This window comes from Triplophysa rosa, linkage group LG16 (genome assembly GCF_024868665.1).
Source record: "Triplophysa rosa linkage group LG16, Trosa_1v2, whole genome shotgun sequence".
In the NCBI taxonomy this organism is placed as follows: Eukaryota; Metazoa; Chordata; class Actinopteri; order Cypriniformes; family Nemacheilidae; genus Triplophysa; species Triplophysa rosa.
Window position 1 is genome coordinate 12,675,967 of NC_079905.1, and position 25,908 is coordinate 12,701,874.

Consider the following 25,908-nt stretch of genomic DNA (forward strand, 5'->3'; position numbering starts at 1 on the left):
TGTCAAAAAGTTCTTGCAAGCTATAAAATAATTACCTGTACATTAACAAAGCTATTTTTTATGACAAAGCATATATGAACAGATCAGATGTCCATGACAAAATTTACCAGCAAAATCATTAAATGTATCCAATAAAATCAGTCTTTATTTAGAGGAAATTATGTTTATAATCTAAAGAGTTATGTAACCAACACTAGAGGGAGTGTCTATCCAGCTCAATTTTTCTGGCAAATAGGATCACACGTGAGTTTTGCATGTTCATATGGAGAAGCCTCAAAGGTTTTTAAATTCGCACCACATTATTTAATGTGATCTCCATGTAGCCAGTATACAAATCAGTTATCCTAATTCTCAAATTAGTCAAATTATGAAGTGCTCACTCACATACACATACAGCTACTACCATGTGTATACTGTAATTATAAAAACTATTTACTTTTAGATATAAATGAGTGGTACTAAATGTCATTATCATGTAGGCTAACACTATTTAATGTTCCAAAAATGTATTTGAATAAAGCCCTCGTAGTCGTGAAACGTCAACAGCCTCTTGCGCAAAGATGACGCAGTTGCTGGCTGACTCCGCCCCTTTCTGTGTGACTCGATTCAGTTTCATCTGAGAGAGATAGAAAAACACGACTTCACCATCAAAGCGGTTACGAGTCTACGTCCACGTTCTCCGGGGTTTGCCAAGGGATTTCAATGTTTGGCCCGTTATTTGTAAGTATTGCCCGTTACATCTCGTCTTCCGAGTCTGATAAGACAGGAAGACGTTAATAACGATCGCGCGACACGCCTGTTTGACCGTTTCCAGCGTAGCTGTGAGAGCTCGCGCTTCAGCCGGTGAAGGAGCTCGAGAAGCTCGCTAGGGTGGCAGCCATTTGCCCGCGTATGTTTGAACGGAAACTGCTTACTTGTATTTTCTGATTCTCGACGATATTTGTAACGGGGTCGGGAATGGTTGTCGCTCATTTGTTTTCGATAAAATCAGAATTTGGAGTTTCCGACACAGGCTGTCTAACGTTAACTGTCCTGAACCCCCGCGTTGGGTAGCAACTCGCTAACTGTCTCATGTCTAGTCAAGAAGTTACTCAGACAGTTTATGTGTCGATTCAGCTCTACTCATTCGGTTGTTTAATTGGATAGTTTTGTGTCTGAAAGGTGAATTAACATCAGAGATAAGAGTCGTGTGACATTTCTTTCACCGTTTGGTGTGTTCGGCCACTTGTAAGGTCAGAGAGAGTGCGATTGAATTGTTAGCTACTAAGCTAATGGTATTAACGACGAGTTCCAGAAGGTTCCCGATATCACTGAATCAATGCTTATGTGAAGTGAGTTAAGACTTTACCGAGTTTCATTCGGGACAAATATTGACACTAAAATGCTTTTTATCGCAGCGGTGATTCTGACATATGGTAACCTTAACCCTTTGAAGTATGGACGAACCGTGTCTTTTGATCACTTCCCGTATCCAGCACATGGTTAAACTGTAAACTGATGACCCAGCGTTAGACCTGAACTGTGTAGTAAACTAACCTGCGAGCGGATACTAGCGTATTTAAATACGGGTGTGATGACATATTTATAATCTGAAACAAACCGGTTATGGAAATGAGGTGTACTTAACGGGAAAGATCATTATGGGTTGATAAGTGAGATCCCAGGAATTTGTGTTCTGATGTGTAATGTTTGAGGAGTCACCTGGCTTTACCTGTTTTCTACCGGGAAACTGATGGAACTGGTGTCTTTCAGTAGCTTGTGGTATGTGTGAGATGGGACATGCAGGCATCCCTGCCAAACATCTGATAGAAAGCTGTATAAAACAAAAGAACATGTCAGGGCTTGTTTTGAACAAATGTTGCAGAGCGAATGTATGTGGATATAAGTTTGTCCATTGACATGACTGACATGTATTTTTGATGTTTTAATGATTGTATAAATAAACAACATGTGATGGTTGGTTATTTGGGGTCCTGAAACAGTAACTGTTTTTTTATTGCTTTGAGTTTGAAGCATTGTTTTTTTTCTCATTTACATCATTGAATTAATCGCTTGTACATCTATTGGAGAAGTAAGCTAAATAGGTTTCTGATAATGCATACCCATTTCTCTCACCATATAATGAAGTATTTTTTTATCACTTTCTGTGCTTTTGTGGGCAACTAACTAAGTTTTCTGAAATGGTCTGATTTCTTAAATCAGAGGTGGATGACACATGATGTATTTCCTGAAAAAAGAGCTTCAAAAGTTTACACATTCTCAAAATCATCATAAAATGACCTCAGCACACACCACACTTGACCTCCAATTTCCAAATAAACCGACATGCCTTTTTTTTGGTTTCCAGAACATACCGTTTTAGAAACGTTAATGAAGTGTATGAATCAACAAGAATGCTTCTTGTTATATCACTTTAATCCAACTGCACTGCTATTCTATGGGGCGGTTTCCTCGTCAGGGATTAGTTTACATCAGGACTAGGCCTGAGTTAAATTAGGACATTTAAGTAGTTTTTACAAAAATGCCTTACAAAAAAAAACATTACTTCAGTGCCATTGTTTTGTCTCAGAATGCACTAATGTGTTTAAGATATGTCACTGTTAACTGTTTTCAGTTTGGACAGCTCTAACATTTATTTTAGTCTAGGACTAGTCTTAAACCCTGTCCGGGATTCCGCCCCTATATGTTAACTTGATATTAGGGCTGTCACGATTATGAAATTTGATTGACGATTAATTGTCTAATAAATCATTGCGATTATGACGATTAATTGTCTGTTTTTGAGCTTTGACTTTTAATTCTCATACATTTTTTATTCAGCTTTGAAACGACCATATTGTTCTGAATATAAAGACTGTTTTTTTTCTTGGAAATACATAGGGAAAAATTGGGTCATCATACTTGAGGTTTAGGCTTTTACCTGTCAATAATGCAACCGCCAAATACTTGTAAATGAAGTAAATTGATCAGGAGTGAATTGAAGCCACCATTAAAATACTATCAGTCATAGAAAAGCTTCTAGTCTGTTTTTTTCTCACTTGCAAGACTACAATAAAAGTTTACTTCTATGTTAATGAGATTTTGGTAGACTGGTTTTCACACTGAAATAATATTAAATTGTACTGCAAGTTATTTTTATGGTATATGCTTTAGTTTTTTTTAAAGTGATTGTGTTGTGGTGGTACATTTGACCAGTATTACCATGCTTTAGTTACAATATATACACTAAAATATGCAATATGCAGATGCACTACAGCTCCCCCTAGTGTCTTCTATAGAGATGTGCAATAATTGCGATGGTCTGAAACCATCGCGATGAGGTCAAACAATCGCGATGAGACGGTTATTTAATCATCGTGACAGCCCTACTTGATATTATTACATTTTCAGCATATTTTCTCTTACTTATATCTGGCCTGAGTTCTTAATGGGCTACCTAGGTCCTCATCTCCCTGTCCCATGATATAATAAATCATTGAATTAACAATGACCTTTTGCAGTACTTTGCTGCTGCTCTCATTGGATGTATATTCGTGATGCTGCCTTGCTCTAAAAAATTATAGAAATTAAGTTTTGTCAACAAAAGGTCCGCAAAAGCCCCTCCTGTAGGTCACTAGTATGAAAGACCGATAGATGAAGGACTGAGAGTGTGAACCAAAATGGCGTTTTAATATCTACATTAAACCTGTTTAGACCACACTGTTCATACATTTTGGATGAACATGATGTTTCAGATACATCTCTTGCTGCATGGATGTTAAATGTCACTGGTAGTGGTTTGTTGCTTGTTAACAAACATTGATAGAGTCATGCCTCACAGCAGGCTCTCTAAAAACATCTACACAACTGGCAACAGCATGACTTCCGTTTCTCCCATTGTCATTTCAGCTTGTCTGCTGTAATATTGAAGGAGTTGTACACTTTGAGCCAGCATTATAAGCCCAGCAAGACAGCTGCTAGCTCTTGATGACATGCATCATCATGGTGCTCACCAAAGTCATATGCCTCGTTTCCACTGAGCAGTACGGTTCGGTACAGTACAGTATGGTACGCTTCGTTACGGGTAACCATTATCAGGCTTGCGTTTCCACTGACAACAGGTAGGCTTGGTGTATGCCGGAAAGTAGCGATCGACGTCATTCTCACGCAACAAAGCAATCTGTAATGACAATGGCGCTTCCTGTGTTGTCGTTCCCCCAAAGAGTATAGATACCAAGAGGCGCAACTTTGAGAGAAAACAGCGCGGCTGCCATTTTGGGGTGAAAATGCTTGATATCTGACAAGGTTTCTAGCGAGCCAAGGCTTTTGTCGTCATGTATTATCATCATTCAGGTTGAATTTCAGCTTTAATGTTTTATTTTTTAAACAAAGCTGCTGATATTGCCATCGCCACAGCAGAAAGCAGAGTCGCTTTCACCCAAAAATGGCGGAAATGCAGGGCGCAGGTGTCGCAATGGAACGTTCTATTGAGTTTCGCCTCTTGGTATCTGTACTCTTTGGTTCCCCTTGTAGCATGCGCAAGTGATGATTCTCTGTAAACCAATCAGTGTTCTGCAGTGAGACTAGCTCCACCCATTAGGTTCCGGTACTATTGGTACTACTGTGCTAGGTACCCTTACGAAAGGGTCCCAAAAAAGTGGTACGGTACGGTTCGCTATTTTGGTACCATTCACAGTGGAAACTGAAAAAATTGCGTACCGTAGTGAACCGTACTGAACTGTACCACTCAGTGGAAACGAGGTAATATTGTGACCTGACACGCATCTGTTTTCACTGCATGCCTTTGATAGAAGCTGAGTGATGTTGCTAGTCAGCATACAAGCAGTTCTGAAATTGTCGGGAATCTCGGGATTAAATGACATTAATTTTGTATCTGCCTTGTTTGAGTTACGTTATAAGATGTACTGTCACTATGGTGTAAGCTTCAGCTTGACAGGAAGTGGCAAGTTTGTGGCAGCATTTACAAGATTCTCCACCCTCTTAGTGGAGTTTCCACAATGCTGCTTCTTTTCTTTTCTCTTGCTGCTTCAGTGCACTGATGCTGGTGATGTGCTTGGTGATGAGAATTTTGACTTTACTTGCACTAATATCATTTTTAATAGCTGATGCTGATGAATAAAAATGTCTCTGTCAGCTCTTTTTAGGAATTTATAAAAAATTTATAATTTAGGCTAGCTCTTACGGAAACTCTAAATCTAAGAGCTTTACATGGACAGCCTTACATTAGATTTGGACATGGAGTTCATTTTTTTAGATATTGACATTTTTATCTGAATGTTTCAGATCTGACTGAAGTTAAAAGGAGCAGGAGCATATAAGAATATAGTCTACTCTCATATTGATTTCAGTCATATCTAAAATGGCTTCCTGCTTTTGAGGAACATTGTGACTAGGGCTGGGTATCGATTCTGATCCTATTCACAAGCTCTCGATTCGAGTCAATGATTATAGGTTTAATACAAATCATATAGATATTTCTAAAAAAGATCATTTAAAGGTGTGATGAACTGGGCTTGTTTATTGTTTTATACTGTTGTATGAGGTCTACTTGTGACGTTCGCGTGGTTTTTACATTTAAAAACATCAAAATCAATAAGTAGGCTATTTTCTACCCGGGTTTTGAGGCCAGCTCTACAAACACTCTGTTTGAATGGGCATTCTGCCATGAAGGCTTGGAAGTAAACGCCCACTGCTATGATTGGATAGCAGTTTGCGTAGTAAACTTAGTTGGAGCCTTCTGTGAATTTGGTTAGAGACGTAACATTAGGTTACACATTAGCACCATTCGCACGAGATTAGCATTATCAGGAGACCTCGTGTGATTTATAAATGACCTCCCCACATCAGTATTTCATGTGACGCATTCGCACGGGATGATTTTACTCAAATTTACCGACTTATTTCCCGGATGTGATGGCAAGGCTTTGCATATAGTTTGTATAGCCTATAGTTATATTGCGTTTAATGATATATGACCGTACCTGTAAGCATTTGAGACCCGTGATCGCGAACCGGACAAAAGATCACCGCGATCGTGGGTCTCAAATGTTACGAGAGTTTCCATGATAAATAAACACACAGGATACTCCCGGTAACTTATGGATATGACCCAGCACCCGAAATAATACCAAAACACTTCAAAACATCCTCCATTATTCGCAAACAGTGATAAAACCTTGAAAAATGATATATGAGCCTGCCAAATCACAGAGATCCCGATTCGCACGGGCTTAAGATCACTGCAATTATTACAAATGACTAGAGGTCCCCAGGTAATACTAATCTCGTGCGAATACTGCTCAGGGCATATCAAGCGATCTCTAAAAAAGCAATAGTGATGCATAGTACAAAAATGTTTTACTCACATAAGATTGCTGCGCCAATCCTATCGGATCCAATATTGACGGCACAGGACTGCTTTTTAATTTTAGTCTCTCCACAAATCCAGCGTTGACCTGTGCCTTGTTCACGAAGGAATCCTCGGAGAAATGAAACGAACAAACGCTCCATGTTTTTCCCACATGAGCTGGAACGTCTTTAAAAATAAACTTCAACCACGCATACCTAATATCGGAATCCGAAGGAAGGTTATGCAGCGACTGTATTCTTCCACAACCAGGGATGGCACAATATTTAGCTATCTTTAATGGGATGTTTGTTTATTGCTTGCTCGCTCTGTCTGGTTCCGCGCCACTTGTGTTACTTCAGAATTGTCATGCGCGAACCAGTGGGCGGGGCTAGAGAAGTAGTCGTTGATATTCTTTCTGTGGAGGCGGTGTTCAACCTATCAATGAGATTGGTGCATTCCAGAACCTGCCGTTCGCTGGGCCTGGTGTCAATAACAGTTGTAATCTCAGTAACAAGGGCGTTTTCAGTTCTGACACTTACATGATGTTCGCATGAATACGATTCCCTCTTATATAACAAAAGCTCGGGTTAAAATTGTGGTTTTAATTCATGGCATCTTTAATGGCACATTATAATGGTGAATTAAAAAATGAAAGAGCCACAAACCTGTATATTAAACTTTAAAGGGGTCATATGGCGTGAATACGTGGTTTTCTGTGTCTTTGGTGTGTTATAAGTTGCCCATGCATGTATTAGACACGTAAAATTGCAAAAATTGAAGTGTCGGAAACAAAAGATGCATTCTATCTAAAAGCGAATGCTCACCCAGACCTGCCTGAAATGCCTCGTGTAACCACACCCTGGCGAATGTACGTCACTTCATAACATGACTTGACTTAGACCGCCCAAATCTAAACGCAAGCGAGGTGGGCGTACTTGTAAATCTCATTGTATCGTCACCGCTGCAGCCATGTCGCGGAGACGTTGTGTGTTTCGTTGTGAAAAGAAAGACTCTTTGTTTGCTCTGCCAAAAGATGAGATGACTAAAAACGAATGGTTACATTTTATTTACAACACTGTTCCAGAAAAGTACAATCCGAATGTTCAAGTTTGTGCAGTGCATTTCACCGACGAATGCTTAACGAACCTGGGAGAGATCAAGACGAATGCACGAAAGCTTTGGTTAAAAAGTGGGGCCATTCCAACCATTAAAACTTCGCAAGGACAGTCTGGCAATTCAGATTAGCAGCCTGTAAGTATATTTTCATTGTAAAAGACTTTGTTACGGACTAACGCGAGTTGAGTTTGTCGCACATGTTGTCTCTTTGTGTGATCTGCAAATGCAGACACGCGAGCAACGTGAAAATAGACAACATAAGTCCTAATATCAGTAATAATGTTCCAACTAGAGGCAACAAATGTTGTTTTTATAATGGGGTTTATTGTCTTTGTTGAGTCGCGATGAGACGTGGTGTAACACTGGTTGATCAAGAAGGGCCAAAGCGCTTGCGAATTGATAAGAGGAATTCAAATTTTTATCTCAAGTATACGATTCCTATTGCTTTTGTTTCCGATTCCAAATTGGAATTGATTTTCGATTCCCAATCCTACTGAACTGTAGGAGCAGATTGTGCATTCGCACCGGTGATGTTTCTTCTGTGGAAACTGCAGTTCTATACAAAAAGTGTAGCTCTTGCTACACTCAGTTTTCCTCGGATAACAAGCATGAATTGACATATCGTTGCTGTCGGGCGGAATCCTCGTATCTCCAAAACCATTCTTTTTCAGGAAGTTAAAAAAACTGCATATTTTTTGAGTTATTAAACATTGTATCGTTAAAGTTGGTATTATACCTTATATTGCTATCATACACTGTTGTGTACCAACATTAACACAACATTTCCCCAAAACCATGTTTAATCGGAGATACAAGGTTTATAACTTGGGAGCAGGGAGATAAGAGATTACGCTGTCATTGATAAGAATGGTACGGACACAGACGTCGATGCTGCCAGCAGTGTTCATCAAAGTCTGCGGTCGCGTTGAGCCTTTTGACAAGAGACGAGGCTTTAAGAGCTAATGAAAGCTAATGATTGTTATTACATACATCTTCCTAAACTTTATTTTAAACGTTAGAGCTATGAGTGATGCAATACCAAAATAAAACGTTAAACAGGCTGTCTAATATAGGCGGAAATTAATCTGCATGCAAATAAAGTCGGCGGTCGCGTTGAGCCTCTTGACAAGAGAAAAGGCTTCAATCGTTAACCAAAGCTAACGACTGTGGTTACGTACATCTTCCTAAACTATATTTTAAAGGTTTAAGAACTATAAGTGATGTAATACAAAAAAACGATGAGCTGACTAGGCTGTCTAATAGGCGGAAATTAGCCGAATCTGCTCGCAAACTTACCTTCGTGGCTCACGGACTTCCTTCTGCACCGAAGCATTACAGCTATCGATTTTTAACAAAACAGACCTACTCAAATGTATCTAACCTAACTATTTTTACTCGTCATTGTCTAAAAAACTTTCAATCAGGAGACGTAATGCCGAGAAGCTCCCGCGGAGTGAAGAAGAGGTGGAGTTACGAGACTTCTCAGACAGTTGAAGTGTCCAATGGAGTTAAGAGATTTGCTCTCAAGCTATTTTCAACACTTTAGATTGGTTAATAATTTGTAAAAATAACAGACCCACATGGGGACTGACCAATAGGATCGATTTGTGAAAAAATATGATATTGACCAAATTTGGACACAGGAGGTTTCCGCCCGACAGCGACGCTATGAATGTAAACGTTTTTTTAAATGGTGTGTAGGTGTTTGACCTTACAATTCGCCTATTTCACAATATGGCGACAGAGACCGGAAGTAGGAAAAAACTTCCTGTCGCACTGCTGCCATATTCATTCATTCATTCAGCTTGTTTTCTCACACACATTCATTTTATTTACCAAAAGCAACAGTAGCATATGTTGTCCGATTTGTTCATGGTTTACTGGGAGATGTAAAAATAGGGAAAACAAACATTACAAAAGAGCGATTTATTTATTATCAAGGTCTGATATATGTTAGACAAATCAGCATAAAGGGAGCGCTACATGCCTAACTGCTTCTAGTCTCCGCAACTTTTCTGTGAAGTGAGCAGAGCTAGAGCATTGATCGGACAAGCGTTTACACTACTTCCGGTTTGTACACGTTATGCTGTGAAGTAGGTCTATTCTTCTAAAATAGAGAAGTAAATCATTTGTCAAACTAAACCTTTACAGTGTGCTTTAAAAGACTTCTTGTAGCCTTTTAACACAGGTTATCAGGCTTTACTCAGTTATAAAGTGTGTGAATGTTAAAGAAAATTTCTGTGTAAAGGGAGTTACTATGGGCTGGCCAAACGTCACTGACATACTATTATTTGGTGCAATAAAATACAAAGCTTTTGTCCATGGTGAATAAATGACTATATTGCAGGCATCCTTTCCTCAGTGCTCTGCTGAGAGAGGCTGTCGAGGAATGCAGACAGACAGGCCTCAAGAATGTGTGTGGTATTTAGCATATACCTCAGGTGTATTTATGGGCGACTGAATGCTTTATAGATTTGTATTTCTGGCCTTTATGAGATAATGTGTGCCACACTCTAAATTGGTGGTGCTATTTCAGCTGCTAAATAGTGTACTTAAACCTGACAACCCTTTGGTCCATTGGTTATTATATGTTCTTTGTTGTCTGTTACTTTCTGCATGGTGTGTCAAAGACATGTTAATTATGCGTAAAGCAGTCTTTTTCTCTTGGCAACCAGAGAAATACACCTGCTCAGATGGAGCATGTAATCTTTCACTGTGTCATCCTGTTTTAAAGCAGTACCCTCATTTCCGTCAGTTTTCTGAGAATAGCACTGGTAACTTCTCCAGTGTTTATTAAGCTCAAGAATTCACACTCTTGGTGTCTCTGCTTTTAGCAATCAAGCAGAGCGAAGTTCATTCTTTTTGTGTCAAGTTGTACAGTATGTTTATTTTAGTTAAAAATATGCAACATGATTTCCCCTTCTGGTTGTGTTGGGTGTATAATCTTGCGACTTTGTCAATGTCAATGTAAGTTATTTACTGGAAGAGCTGTTTATTGTTTAAAGAAATGAACAATCTTTCAACCCGAGAATGTAATCATAGCTGAACACAGTTTCCCTTTCCGTAAAGCAGCATGACTCTCTTGTGAATTACAGCTTAATGTCATAGATTACACCTGTGCAGTCAAGCCTCTTTGATCTCATGAGAGTGTCAATAGACCCGTCTTTTCATCTGTAGTGTAATGGAATGCAACAAAGAACAAGCAAAGCTTTGGTTTCAGGTAGGGTTGGGAATCGAAAATCAATTCCAATTTGGAATCGGAATCGAAAGGCTAGGAATCGGATCGGAAACAAAAGGAATTGGATACTTGAGTTAAAAATTTGAATTCCTCATCAATTCCTGTGTGCATATTTTCAGAAAAGTACACGCGTTGCGTGATCTGCTGATATCTCAATAAAAGTTTTACTATAGTAAGCATAGTTTAACTATAGTATTTTCATTTAAAAGCACAGGAACCACAAATGAACCATAATTTCATTATAGGTACAACAGTTTAACCATGATGTAGTTCAAGTATGGTAATACAAATTGTAATAAATCAGAAAAAAGCATGGTTCTATATGTGTATATATACACAAAACGGAGCTCATAAATGTATATATATTTTGCGAACAAGTCAATAAGCAGGCTAAATGACCATACAGGTTGATATCTAAATGTTTTACTTAAACTGTGAAATCGAAACTGGGAATCGATAAGAATCGAAATCGATTAGCGGAATTGGAATCGGAATCAATAAAATTCAAACGATTTCCAACCCTAGTTTCAGGTTCAGTTTTGTTTTTGATTTAGGTGGTTAATAGGGGTGTGACGAGATCCGATTGGTCTTACAAGAACACAATATCCTCACGCAATTGGCATGATGGAGTGCTGGGCTCGAAATTGCGACCGTTTTAGTCACATATGCTCCCTAAATTTAAACTGTGCGACCTCAAAATATATTTGGGAGCGTTTGTGTGAGTGAGTGCACATTTTGTTGTGGTGCGACCTGTTTTCATTACTGTACAGAACACGCTAATAGCTGTACAAAGTCTGTGCGTGCTGTGAGCTACAGTAACCGGCCCTGCCATTCATATAGACAACATGATCTTCAATCCCGCTGCGCTACTTTCCTACCGTTTCTATATGTAAACACGCGCTAGACCTATGGGTTTCAACCTTCATGCGCGTCTCTCGTGTCTGCATCGTCTCGGGCATTAAGCACTAGTGTTTACGGCGGTTCATGCTAGGGATGGGCAATATTATATCGTTTGCGATATACCGGTAGAAATTCTCCCCACGATAGGAATTAGTCTTCCCGCAATATAAACGAAAAATCCTAGTTGATGACATATTTCTTTGTGCGACCCATTCCAGGAATTGCTCATATGCGGAGCGAAAACGGGCATAGCGGAGGGCGGACGTGAAGCTGAGAAAGAGTTTTCAGAGTGCACTAAAAGAGGAGCTCTAACTCTCGTGAAGGATGGCTCTGTAGATGCATCCGAGTTAATGTTTAGTTTCACTTTCGTTTTATTTCATTCGTTTGTTAAGTATTTGTTGATAGTCATAATACATTAAAACACCACAACATTTAGTTTGGCTAAAAGTTTTTATTTAATCATTTGTTAGATGTTTTGAACGCATGCGCATTGCACAAATTGTTTAATATGATTTCTTGCCTGTTATATACAGGATGCATCCCGTCCTATGTGCAACTCGCACTCACATGTGCTTTCATAGCGACGCAGCGCGCACCGCACTGCTGCCTGTTTACATCCAGTACGAAATGCCAGTTTGTATTACGTTGTTTAAAATACGTTTATGAGCGTATGGAAGCGTAGATTATATAATTAGGTTTCTTTCATCCGCATTTTTCTTTTCTCTTTCTGTAGCGCGAGTCATAGAAAGATACAGTATGCTTCTGTGAGAAGAGAAGGTTCACACAGTTCACGAGAGAGTGATTGACAGCGTGATGCGATCGTTTCCACGCTACAATAGGCTACAGTTTAGGTATGACATGATGTGTCTATGGAGTTTTAGTTAATTTAATTCTTTCTTTACTACAACCTTTTGAAGTCGAATGTCACCATTATATTTTATATTTACAAAAATACTGTAGGTATATTTTAGGAGCTTGTTTGATTTGGGGTATTTCTGAAGCTCTAGACTACATGTAGCTACTATCACTTTTTGGCAAAAAACAGAGGTGGATGGTGTTATAGTTATATTGTCATTTGTATCGTTACCGCAACAAATACCAGAAAACACCGTGATAGAGTTTTAGGCATATCGCCCATCCCTAGTTCACGCTATTACGTTATTCTAAATACATTCACAGTCAAACCTCTTCAAAAGCGGATCATCTGTCTCTTACATATGTGCAATGTTAGCATAAAACATGATGTGTTTATGTAGTTTTAACTGTTTCTCTGAAGGTTATGAGGGTACAGTCAGTGGAGGAAGGAGGATTGACAGTGTGATATAATCACAACCTCTGCTAACTCGGGCACTATGCAAAAGTATATAGAGAAAACAACCACAGCTCTTTACTAAAAGCTGCACCTGTTAAGAAAACAAAGCATAATGTTTGTGCAATTATTGCCTGTCAGAGTTTGTGACAAAACATTTTGCAGTGTTTACATATTGTTTATTACTGCATAATATAATTCATTAAATAGAAGTTTAATTTGTTTCATAAAGTACAAGATGATTTTAAAATGCCTACATTTTTTGCATTTTGTGTTTTAAGGTGAATAAAAGACTTTTTCCCCTATATATTTCATCATTGAGGATTTCTTCAAAAAAGTCTAAAAATCTCATCTCGTTCTTGTGAACTCAGTCTCTTGTCTGTCTCGTGGGATAATTGTCTCGTCACACCCCTAGTGGTTAATGCAAAAGCACTTGTTGCTTATATGATAATTGGTAAAGGAATGTCTTCCTCTTTTTTCCAGGTGTGCTTTTGTGGTGGCCTAACTTGATCCAACTTGCTTTTTCTTTCACTCCATACCATTTGAACTATCTCTTCTGGTGTTGTTGTCGGGTTATGATGCGTTTGCTTGTGGCATGGCCTGTGGAAACCTGTGTGACAGTGCTTATAAGCCTTTTAAGAGGTGGAGTACAGTTTGCTGTTTTTGGTTTTTGCTTATTGGCCCTGGATCTTGCTCATCCCAGTGTTTCCCCTAGGGTTGCACGGTGTACCGGACTACCGGTGCTACGGTAGAATCGCGATGCTAAAGCTTAAAAATACCCGCGATGCCTCTCTATTTTTGGTAGTATCGTAGTACCGTAGATTAGGGATGGGCATTTCTGATCATATTTCATTTCGAGTACTGGACAGGTTTGAAAAACGAGTACTCGATTAATTGGGGGCGGGGCATTAGAGGGGGGGGCGTGTCTCCCATACCATGGTGGCAATGAAAAGATTTTAATTACAACACTGATACGAAAATTTATGTTAATAAAACTATAAGATTAAGTAAATAATTAGATCAACACGGTTAGATTATTAAAAATTCACTATCAATGTTTTTGAAAATAAAGTAATATCTTTATTTATCAGCGTGAGATGAAACGTCATCTCTGCCTTGTCACATTTCTGTCTGTCAGTGTCTGACGGTAAAGTCTCTTATGCTCGTTTGACATGTCTGTCTGATAGTAGTGGTCTCACCTGACATTTTGTCTCCAAATATACTGGTGCGGAGCAGGGTGAGCGTTTTTAATCCATTCAATTTCTTAGGAACTTCATAAAAGGAATGCTCGCTTTGCTCCGCGAGCGCAACGCGAGCTCAGCTTCCATGGGAATGGATTGAAAACGCTCGCCCTGCCCGCGAGTGGCGCGAATACAACAAACAGAATTTCTGTGCACACTGGATGCAGCGCAAAGAGACGCAACAAACGTCCAGTTTCTTTTTGCTTTCGCCATGTTGCATCGCGCTGCTCGCGTGCGGTGTAACGTTAGACAGAGTGTAAGATGATAACAGATCAAACTTGTAGTAGATTTGTATGTTTTGTATGCTGCTTGGCGCCGTACATTTTGCACTTGACTGTATTTTCGTCAGGTTTATCAAAGTGAAACCAAGCATTGCTGTGCGCTTTCAATATGCCCTTCTGTGCTCCGGACTTGACTCTGGACCGCAAACTCTCGCAACGCAACAATCAAATTTCTGGGCACAACCCGAAATGCCAGTATAACCAATCAAAAGAAAGAAAATAATTAAAAATGTATTTAAACCCCAAATCGATCATCGTTTTCACTATCGATCGTCGCTGTCGCATTCGAGTACTTGAGTAATCGAGTACTCGTGCCCATCCCTACCGTAGGTAATGTTGCATATGCGCATTAATATTCATTTGAACATCTGAACGCCTTTTTGCAGTGTTTATCTCCTAAATGAATGTGTGTTTTGAATGACTCGGACGAATGATTCTAATTAGCGTTTTGAACGAGTTGGTTAAATGATTCACGAACTCAGTGGAAAATTGACGCCACCTACATGTTCATGTCCTCATACGGCGGAGACGCAGACAAATCCATGAGAATCATGCATGTAGCACGTTTATGGCCCGATTCACATTTCACGTCTTTTCTGTGCGTATATTTGTTTTTTCAACTTTTTGAAGTGCCGCACGCGCACTTCGGGTCATTTGAAAAGAGAAAGCGGCGCGGCTCGTGTTTTCCGTGCGGATTTAGATGTGAAATGTGAATCGGGCCTAACTGTGCAGTTCATTCACTCAGACACGCAGAACAGCCAGATGGCATGTTTAAATAATAGGATTGTTTAGTTATATGGACTAGGGCTGCTCGATAATGACAAAAAACATAATCACAATTATTTTGGCCAATATTGAGATCCCGATTATTTAACACGATTACTCATTAACTTTTAAAACAACATAGAAAATAAATAACTTTGCTTTTAAACTGTGAATTCAACTGAAATGTAAATGTAAAGAAATAGCACAGCTGAACCACTGTAAGGAAAGGGGTGCGCTGTGGATTTATACCACGAGAAAAGAGAGGATCCTTGCAAAATGGAATGTGGCACAATAATCGTTTTACCTCGATTATTTTGTTTTTGTAATTGTTGAAGCCAAAATTGACGATTACAATTAATTTTCGATTAATTGCACAGCCCTAATATGGACTCAATTATATGGACTCAATGCAGCCAAAAAACAAGTTTCACTCGCAAAATAGACTAAAACTAAGTAAAATAGCGGTGCGCAATTGATTAATGTCACAAAGAAACAAGCACAACGACAAACGCACTTCACACAAACAAGTGGCTCTGTTTAATGCACCTGCCAAACTGTATCGCATGCGTGCTACACTGGTAAATACATACTGTATATGCCGCACAGCACATCCCTGTTAGGCACGCATGTGTTTAAACAGCCACAAAGACCGCTTTCAGCCTTTGGACATAATACGTACTGTAAACATTATGGGATGCGCGTTAGTACAACCTCTGCCCTCTGTATATTTTTCTGTAATTTATTCTGCAGCGTCTTCTGTGTATTCATAACATGTCCAGAGTTAAGTGGGCTGTGCGTCAGTAATAATGGTCAGTGGGGAAACGCAGTGCTCCGTGTGTACTGTAGGGCTGAGTGATGTGTTTAAAAAAATGATCCATAATCGACTTTAAAGTCATTGCAATATCTGATAATATCAGGTGTGTTTGACTTCATGCAACGTTGCGCAGACAATTGGCGTACTGATGCTGCGGATACGGACCGGGAGGGAATTCGTTCCGGACCCGACAAGTGCCAAACAAACACGCACGCACGCGTGCACACACACACACACACACAGGCGCGCCACCCGCACAAACCAGTGTTGCAGTGACTTCTTTCATCAGGTAAAGCGCGTAGATAAACCATAGCTTTTATGTAGTAGAAAAATGTTGCTGGTACAGCCTCGTGAGCGTGAGGTTTTGCTTTGCCGACGGAGCTCGTCTTTCTCTTGGTCTATCTGTGCAGTGACCGGCAGAAAACAGCAGCACATTCAACTGACCGAACAAAACAGCGTTTCTAAAATTCTGTCACTGTTACTGACTGCCTGGGCATATGAACATGAACGTTCACGCTTAAGCCTACATCGCATGATAATGTTATAATGCGTATTTTCCATTATTATCGAATATCGTCTGGTATCTGTCTGTTGTAATCGACATTGGGATATTTGCGAGACATCGGCTATATACGATAACATCGTCACATCGCCCAGCCCTAGTGTACTGTAGTTAAATGGATTAAACGAAGCATTCCTCAATGATTTTTTTGTTTCGAATTGCTCGAGTTACTCGAGGACTCGTTCCAGCCCTACTTCCAGCCTTCCACCAAGGCAGTGCAACATAACCTGCAGCTGTAGTGAACGGTCATGGCAACAGGTCAGGCAGACCTGAGCAGCATCACCACATTTTTTCGCTGTTTTTCTTTTACAGAGACCTACTTTAGAGAACCAAGAGGGTTTGTGACAATAGTGTGTTTGATGATGCAAAAGTTAGAGAGAGTTAGTGATGCCTGTTCACATTGTGGTAAAAAGTAGTAAGTAAGTTCGTGTATGGTATTGCACCAAACACTTGCACTTTCACACTCGGTTTCACAAATGACAAGAATGCACATGCTTCCCCTAATGTTAGAAGCAGAGTAGAATTAATACCCAAGCTGTTTTACTTCTGTAAAAAAACTCTTTTGGGAACAATACACATCAGAAATATAGGTGGAATTTTTATGTGAATTTTTGTACAGTTGTGTGTGCCTATGTTAAGTTGTGTTGAGAGATGCTACAATTATCAATTTTGTCTACTTTTGTCCTCTTTGCTGTGTGTGTGGTACAGTTTAGTGCAGACTAGGGTGAGTTAGCAGAGTTCTTATCTCATTTTCGGTGTGTCGTCCCTCAGCCCAAGGCCTGTGATCTCACAGTCATTCCCCAACAGCTGTGAAGGAGAGAGGGAGGCCTTGCAGCTGACTCTTGTACAGGTCAAATTTTGGGTTAGTAGCTCAGATTTGACACCAAAACTTGCAGCCACCGATTCGTAGATTTTCTAAATTACATTTGAGTTTCAGATATTAACAGGAAGTCTGTGATTTCATGTCCTTGCGCAGGATTGAGTTCTCTGTGGAAATGGGAATGAATGTTATATAAGGTCACAGTTCCGTTAAGTAATCAAGATACTTTCATGATACCTTGTGGTACTACATTAGCCTCAAATGAAATGCCATCAGTGCTTGAACAACAAGCTGTTATTGTACCTGGAAGGCTAGCAAAAATGTCTAAATCCTTACTGAAGGTGCACCAAGCAAAGAAACAAAACATATGTGTTAAGTTATTGTAAGGGTCGAAGTTAAAGCGGAATGAAAATTTACTGAAATCACAGACATACCTATCTAGGTGGGATTTAATCTCAGATGTGCCCTCTGAGTTAGACAAAAACAAGGTCATTTGATTTGTGTTTTTACCTACTTGTAAATAAGTTTGGTGATTATAAAGGATTAAAATAACAAATTGTATCTTCTGTATGTTTTTGTTACATGACATTCAGTGAGTCGATGTGACTCTTTGATCCTGGCCTAGTTCTGTATGTATGTTACATGCTGCACATGCACACACGCACGCAGTCTTTAACCAATATCTGTTGGTTTCTGACTGGATTTATTCTGCTGTATGAAGACACGTCCCCAGTGTCTCAACAGGATTTGTCGCTCAAATCGGGGGATCTGAGAGGGATCAGTGCTTTGCTTTTGGCATATTAACCATCCAAAAGCCCTGTATTCTGTTTCACTGACTGAGACGCAAGAGATTGCATGCTTGCAAAGCTGCTGTGCTTCACGTATGCTTTTGTAATCAATCAAAAGCCACAAATAGTTAGCTTTAGTTATATTTACACGTACACTCAGGCCTCCATTTCTCTGTCGTTTACATGACACATTTTCCCCACCTGCAAATTGTGTTGACTCTAGGCGTGAAATCCCCAGAATTCACTCTCAACATAATTCATCCCGTTAAATGTCAAGATTCATGGCTCTGTTCTTACAGCGTGGGATGTGCTCAGTCATGCTACGTAAAAGCGGAGAGATACCGGTTCTATCACCTGTTTGGGCTTCTGTGTTCTTAGATAGGATGCCTATTATCACTACGTACGCTGCGCTCATAGATTGTAGCAAGAGCAACCCTATGGCCTTCCCCTAACTTTCCCAGCTGCAGAGAGTTGAGGGAATGACTGTTACAGATGGAGGAAGCTGTTGGATGGGCATGGAAGGGAGCAAAAGGAAAGATAGAGAGAGTTCTGTACCCAGTGACCTCTCTTCTAGATAACAAGCGCCAGTATTTCACAAAACAGTGGGCAACATGAAACTGTCATTTCTGAGAAGCCTTCCTTTTTTTCCAGTCCTCTTTCTGTTATCTGTTCTTTCAAGCGCCGGGCAGCTGATGTGTGAGTGTTTGTATAACCAGCAGGGGAAGTGAGCAGGGTGTTCGTGTGACACAGCGGAGGCTTCAAACCAGCTTGCCTCCGGGGTTAAAGAGAAACCAGACTTTTTGCTGGACCGTTCCAGTTCTGCCTGAGGTGTGACCCGTCTTGGATTACATAGAGCAATGACTTAGCATTTATATAGTCACAAAGACTGAAAGCTTAGTGTCCTCATACGAGTTGCTTATTTTACTCTGTAACCTAAATTATGTTTATGTTTAACCCATATATTGCCTGTCTTTGATCTCTTTCTGTCTCGTTGTCTGTTACTTCTTCCCCATCTGTTCTGGTAGTAGCAATTACAGGAGTGGCTTGCAAATGCGGCTCTGTTGATTTGCATGAGTTCCTGGTAAAAGTAGAGCAGGAGGAAACAGGCTCTGCGGAGAAGCTCAGACAGCTGCATCTCTCACTGCTGACTGCATGGAAATCTAAGCGAGCTTTTCATTGGCCATATTTACACCTAGTATTTACATCCGTCTTGGGTGAACTGATCGCAAGTGACAAATCAGGCCTCCACAAAATCTAAAGTGGTCACAGAATAAGCATCTTGATACCAGATGTAAATGTATCGGTTGCACAATTATAATCATGTCGCCTGGTTGTTAATACCAGGTGTAAGCCGGATCATTGTCGCATTTGCATAAGGCAGTGAAGGACCTTGATGTCACAGAAGCTATCTTTATTTATCCTTTATCCTTGTGCAGCTCAGTGTCCTTTCGTTTTACCACCTGACCGCTTGAAAAGCTTTTAAAAAAGATACTAGTCGTGACCGAGCTTTTAACTCGGGTCCTTTTTTGATAAGATAATCACATTCCTATTCTTTTTCTTTTAAAGAGGCCACTTCTCTTCTATCTATTCAACTGCATTTGTTGGATCTCGAGACCACTTCTTTTCTTTAGAGAATTGCAACTTGTTGACAGTCCAAGTCTTCTGATGTTTCTTTTTCTTTTGAAATCTTCCGTTCAAACATTGCATTGTGCGTCCTGTTTTCTTCGTCTTAATGTGGTTGTTCATAGTCTGTTATGGAGCCAAGATGACTGGGTTACTTTGATGGGTGTCCTCAGTAATGTGTGCATGGGGGATGGAGGTGGCGTGTTGAGGAGAGAAGCGTGGGACTGTGAAACAGTTGAGATTGTTTGATGCTTTGCCTGACTCTAATCCTTGTGACTGCCTTTAAGTTTTCAGAAATTCAGGAACAAGTGTTCTCTGTATTGTCGTTTAATGTCTGGCTCACTCTTGTCTTTTGTTTTACTTTCTTTTTACACTGTTGGTTTGCTGTTGATGCAGAAAGACTGCATATAAAAGGCAAACCTCACATCTGCATGAAACAGACGGAACATTGTTACCTGAGGGTTTAGGTGTCTTGATGTCCTAGACCGGCTGTAATCACCTGTTTCAAATTGCCTTTCTCAATGGAACGAGTCACCCTGACCATTTCACACAGCAGCAGGGATGAATCACCCTTAAGAACTGAAAAGAAGTATTTTAAGTGTGACGTCTGCTGGACATTTTTAAGATAAAGAATGAATTGTACTTCAATTAAAGACATCTTGTCCTGTTCTCACTACCTCTTATTTTTCTTTCTCCTCAGTGTTTCCGTGTTGATTCGGATCACACATATATGGCGTTTGTGACCGTCTGCGGAGAGTTCTGCCAGGCTCAGCACCTCACCTTTGTGGACAAGTGAATTTTTAGCCACCTGCGGGACTACGCTACCCAGAATCCCCCTTGACAGCCTCCACACTGGGTCCAGTCTGTCTCTCCTATACCCTCTCGGGATCACGCGTAGTCGACTGCCTCGGCACATTGAAGCACACTCACCTCACTTCCTTCAACTTTTTCCTCTCTGTAGCCAATCAGAAACTCTTCTCCTGAATGGGGTAATCTCAATTGTTTCAATTGGATGACTGAAGGATAGTCTCGCATTTTTCTTTATTTTTTCCTTTTGAGTTTCTCATCCCTTTTTTTGTACGTTGTGGACTAGGTCACATTCCTTTTCGTTTGTACTTTCAGTAGTGTAGTGTCCACCCATCATTGCACCCATTTTTTGTTTATTTATTTTTTCATATTGCAGACATCTGAGCCAAAGATTTTTTTTAAAGAAACAAAGGAAAAGGAATCATAAGTACTTCATTGTAATTGTTTTAAAGACGTCTTGCCAACATGAACCGCCCTGCCGCTGTTGAGATTTCCTACGACTGCATGAGATTTCTCATCACACACAACCCCACCAACTCCACTCTCAACAAGTTCACTGAGGTATGAGGGATCTTTCTTATGCGTTTTCGTTTTTTTGGAATGAGCTTGTTAGAAAAGGGAAAACAAAAAGATCTTCTCTTACACGTCTCCCCCTCCTTACCTCCTCAGGAGCTCAAGAAGGGTGGGGTAAACACGCTGGTGAGAGTATGTGAAGCCACCTATGACAAGGCACCGGTGGAGAAGGAGGGCATCCAGGTCCTGGTGAGTGCTGTCCCCAAACTCTTACAACTCACCTAATTCTCCACGACCAAAAGAGTCACCCATCAGACCAGCGTGACTGCATTTATCCTTGTTTAGTGACCAGTCGTGTTTTGTAATTAAATCCTTTTAGTTACTGATCTGTTTACGTTTTTAGCTAGTGAGTGAACGCATGCAAATACAGAAAGCTATTCGGCCTTTGTTATTCTGATCCCTGCTAAGATGAGTGAGTGAACGAGAGAAACAACGTATACATGCTTGTAATCCCTTCTGATCATGTAGGTCGTTTCACCCACAGCTCTACTCATATCACCTATCAACAACAAGGGCGGTATGAGGGTGTGTGTGCGTGTGTGCGTGCGTGCGTGTGAGAGAGACACACATCTCATTCCTAGAGAACCTACTTTGCATGCAGAGGCTTTATTTACACTTGACATTATCTCGTCCTGACCTGACTGGAAAAGCCTAGCCCAGATACAGTTTGTTTACCATCTCCGATCACCTGTGGTTTGTGCTCTCGGTGCAAGGGTGGTAAACAGTAGATCATCAGACGGGTAGAGATGCACAGATTTCTGTTTTTTATGTGTGACTGATCTGGAAGTTAACCACTTTTCTCACGTAAAAGAGGAAACTTCAGCTCCTTGTTCTCTTTAAATAATATATTTTATCGTTTCCCTACTGAGGTTTTTTTTGGCAATTATAAGGAAGGAAAGGTGTTCGAAGGGGAGCAATATCCTTACTAGAAAGTGCTTAAAGTAGAAAGTAATTCATGCTCTACAGTTACGGTAGGGTGGTAAGACTCATACAGTAGTATCCTTAGAGAAGTCTTTTTCTTTGAAAGTGGCACACTCAGGATTGAAGGCGAATGCTTTAAACATGTGAACGAAGAAAGAGGGATTGAGATTTTGTGAAGGGGACGTGCAGAGGTAGAGAGGAAGAGAGAGGGAGAGACAGAGAACCTGTTCAAGCCGGCTGTGAGCTGAAGCAGTCTACAGGTCAGCAGGAGTGTGTTAGTCCAGACACACACACACACACACACACACACATACATTGAACCACCACAGCCAGTCTGTTTTCATTGCTTGTCTTTCTCTTTCATACTACCAAAGACAAATCTTACATATGCAGGTCTTTGAATAAATAATAAAGAGGACCTGGGTAACTACATCAAACTGTTGATAATTCATTTTGCGCTGTTTAGTGATTTAAATGGATTTCCCAGAAAACCCTTAGGATGACATTAGACGTGTGCGTCATTACAGGGAAGCTGATACCTCTCTTGCCCCTGGTACCTCCTCTATTGCCTCCTCCCTCCTGTCCTCCTGCCTCTCCTCACTCCTCTCTGTCATTATTGATCTCATCTTTCAGCCTCACATTATCTCATAATCTCCAAGGTCCGTCCTTCTCCTCGTCCCAGCGTATCTCCCATCTTCTCTCCACGTAGTCTCTCATTAGTTGTGTGGTTTTTGCTGGGAGGAGGCCAGATCTGTGTGGCCCTCTGGCCAAAAACAGTTCATGAGAACTTTTTGCACTCCCACAATGCTTTGCTCCTCAGAATTAGCCGATGGGGCTGAAAGTAAGGCCTAATAGGAAACATCTCCCATTAGTCTGAAGGTTCAACAAGTTCCTCAACTGTAATAGACATTAAAGCATTTCTGCAAAATCTAAATTACTGTTTGTTTACTTGTCATTTTTACGTGTGCAGGACTGGCCCTTTGATGATGGAGCTCCACCTCCTACACAGATTGTAGATGATTGGTTAAACTTGCTGAAGACTAAGTTCAGAGAGGAGCCGGGATGCTGCGTTGCAGTTCACTGTGTTGCGGGGTTGGGCCGGTAGGTCCTGATTTGCCAATGTACTTTCCTCAATGGATTAAAATGTAGTTTTATTATGTATTAAGAACATTCATATGTTCAGTTAGTCATTCCACAACCAAGTAACTGATTGTGGACTGTTTATGTATCCAATCATCTTATCAGCCTTTTTATTAGACTGTTAAAAAGTGCTGATAACTCCTTGTGAGGTTAAACACAGCTCAAAGTTGAACCAAATATTGTTAATAACAAATAGTTTTAATAAAAATATTTTTTCTTTATATATTCATGGAAAAAATACGAAACCATTTTAAATTTTCATTTAATCCACATTTCTGGATCATTACAGTCAAGTGTCTGTTGAATTTTAACAAAATCAAACCTCAGGAGTAACAGTCATCCAACGGCAATGTGAAAAACTGAGAATAAAAAAACTGTGATAAAAATTGAGGTTATCACAAATATATATATTTTTAACTTTTCCTAAATGTACAAATGTTACTGTTGTATTGATTAAAAGTGAGTATCAACCTATTTTCTGTGTAGTATTTGAACAAATATTGAAATGGATATAGAGCATCTTTTCTGTTATTTTGACCTGTTTCTCCAGTTTTCTGCAAATAAATGCAAATAGAAACTTTTTTTTGTGAGGAAATTTTTGGGAAAAAGGAATTTAATGATAGAGCACTGACAAATAGCTCTGTAACTTGACCTAACATAACCACTTCACAATGTTATTTGTATATAATTTGACAGAAATGCAAATAGTAAAAGTAATAGACATTTCAACACAGCATTTTGGATCCAGTAAATGCATATAAACCAAATGCATGTGAGACTTGTTTGTGTTCTCAAACTGGCTCTTCAAGTGTTAAACTCTTGCATATTTAGCACTTAAATTCACTTCTAGATAAACCCGCAGACACACACACAAACACGACAGCAACCAGTCTCGCCTGGTAAATAAACATCTGTGACATACTGGTGGTTTTTTTAGGTATAACCATTGTGGGCCAGCAGTTGCATTTATTTTCATGAGCCCAGTTTAACCAGCATTATTGTAAATCAGGATGAGGTTGTGCTGTTCTCTAAATGTAGAAGATTTTTTGTTGTTTGTTGAGGGATTGTTTGGTTTTTTTAAAGGGATTTATTAAAATCTTTTCTTTTTGTCTTCACAGAGCACCTGTGCTGGTAGCCTTAGCCTTAATTGAGTGTGGCATGAAGTATGAAGATGCGGTGCAGTTTATAAGACAGTAAGTAGATTGTGTAGTTTGTCGTTAATATGAGAATTTGTGTCATTCTAAATTTTGTAGATTTGTACTAAAGTTTATTTTCTGTTTCTAGGAAGAGACGTGGAGCCTTCAACTCCAAACAGCTTCTTTACCTCGAAAAATACAGACCTAAGATGCGTCTGCGGTTCAAGGACGCCAACGGTCACAACTGCTGTGTCCAGTAGTGCGTCAATCTATCGGTCATACAAAACTATAGAGGGAAATTTAACCAGGCTAGAGAGGGGACAAAACGTTGTGGGTTATAATTGTGTTGATTTTATCAAATTAAACATAGTTAATCGATCACTGAGATGTAATGAATGAAAGCTGATCTTTTGGATTCACCAGCAGTATCATTGAGATGGGTCAAAGCACATAGATAAGCCCACAACATGTGTATGCAGTGATGGGCAAGAATATACACAAGTTCCCTGAGATTTCCCAAATTTTCAATCATGGGATGAACTTTTTTTGCTATTTTAGAATGATGCTTTGAACCATGATGAAATATTTACAGTTGTAAAATGCTGCAGCTGTCTCATTGATTTTTATTATGAATTTTACTATCGGGCATGTTCCTTTTACAGTTTTGTTTTACTTTACACATACGATAGCCAATTTTGTTACAAAAACAACTCTTAAGTAGGCATATGCTATCTTTGCACAAAACAAAGTTTTTAACAAGTTCCTTTTCAGTGCAGCATTTCCCCCTTGAAATCACTTTTTTTTTATTTAGGGTTAGCCTAGGTTTTAAATATGTCAGCTGTATTTATTCACTATAATTAGTGTGTCTTGTCAGGAGTGCGGGTTGGGTTAGACACATTTTTTCTTTTCATGGAGCCATGTTATTTTCTCTCATTTTCTTAATCTCTGGGGAGTGCAATATTCAGTCCATCTTAGAAAAGCCCTCACCCTTAGGACCGTCCAACATCCACGTTCGAATACAGTAGATCCAGTCAGTGTTTGGAATAGAGGAGGATACTTGGCTTGTCTTAGGTACTCGCTTTCTATAGCTGCTCTTTGCTGGCTGATCAGTAAAAAGCTTTACTGTTGGCTTAGCTGTTGACACCCACACATGACATGTGTACACTTTATCACTCTACTGTTCAGCCCACAGACACTGAAGGAAGTGAGAGGCAGGAGACTGGTCAGCTCTGAGTTTTTTATCATTGTGCCCATTTTGAAAACACCCCTCTTTCTTGGTTTTAAGATAAATAAATGAATTGAAATTGACTCTGGCCTGTTTTCACTGTGTGTTCTTTCCTGTAATATGTGAGCTATTTACTGTTGGTGGATGAGTCACTCTGTGATGAATGATTTTTTATGACCACTTTCAAGATAACATCTTAAATTATGGCGGATAATAATGTGAAGGGAAGAATTTGGCAAAAATGGCATGTCCTAAGATCTGCCATGTCTCTGTGATTGCTTTTTTGAGAAATAAGGGAAA

General features: G+C 39.8%; 1 protein-coding gene across 1 annotated transcript; it reads left to right on the plus strand.

The window, feature by feature from the left end:
- The first annotated feature begins 597 nt into the window (after positions 1-597).
- Positions 598-25,691, plus strand: ptp4a2b (protein tyrosine phosphatase 4A2b). Its single transcript, XM_057354649.1, has 7 exons — positions 598-720; positions 20,507-20,795; positions 21,066-21,174; positions 21,283-21,375; positions 23,078-23,208; positions 24,366-24,440; positions 24,532-25,691. Exons 2-7 carry the CDS (start codon positions 20,791-20,793, stop codon positions 24,641-24,643), a joined length of 525 nt encoding a protein of 174 aa, XP_057210632.1. The 5' UTR covers positions 598-720; positions 20,507-20,790; the 3' UTR covers positions 24,644-25,691.
- The last annotated feature ends 217 nt before the right edge of the window (positions 25,692-25,908 follow it).

Coding starts and splice junctions, on each gene's coding strand:
- ptp4a2b (XM_057354649.1), top strand. Junction 21,376..23,077: donor AGGAGGGCATCCAGGTCCTG/GTGAGTGCTGTC, acceptor TTACGTGTGCAG/GACTGGCCCTTTGATGATGG. Junction 24,441..24,531: donor GCGGTGCAGTTTATAAGACA/GTAAGTAGATTG, acceptor TTCTGTTTCTAG/GAAGAGACGTGGAGCCTTCA.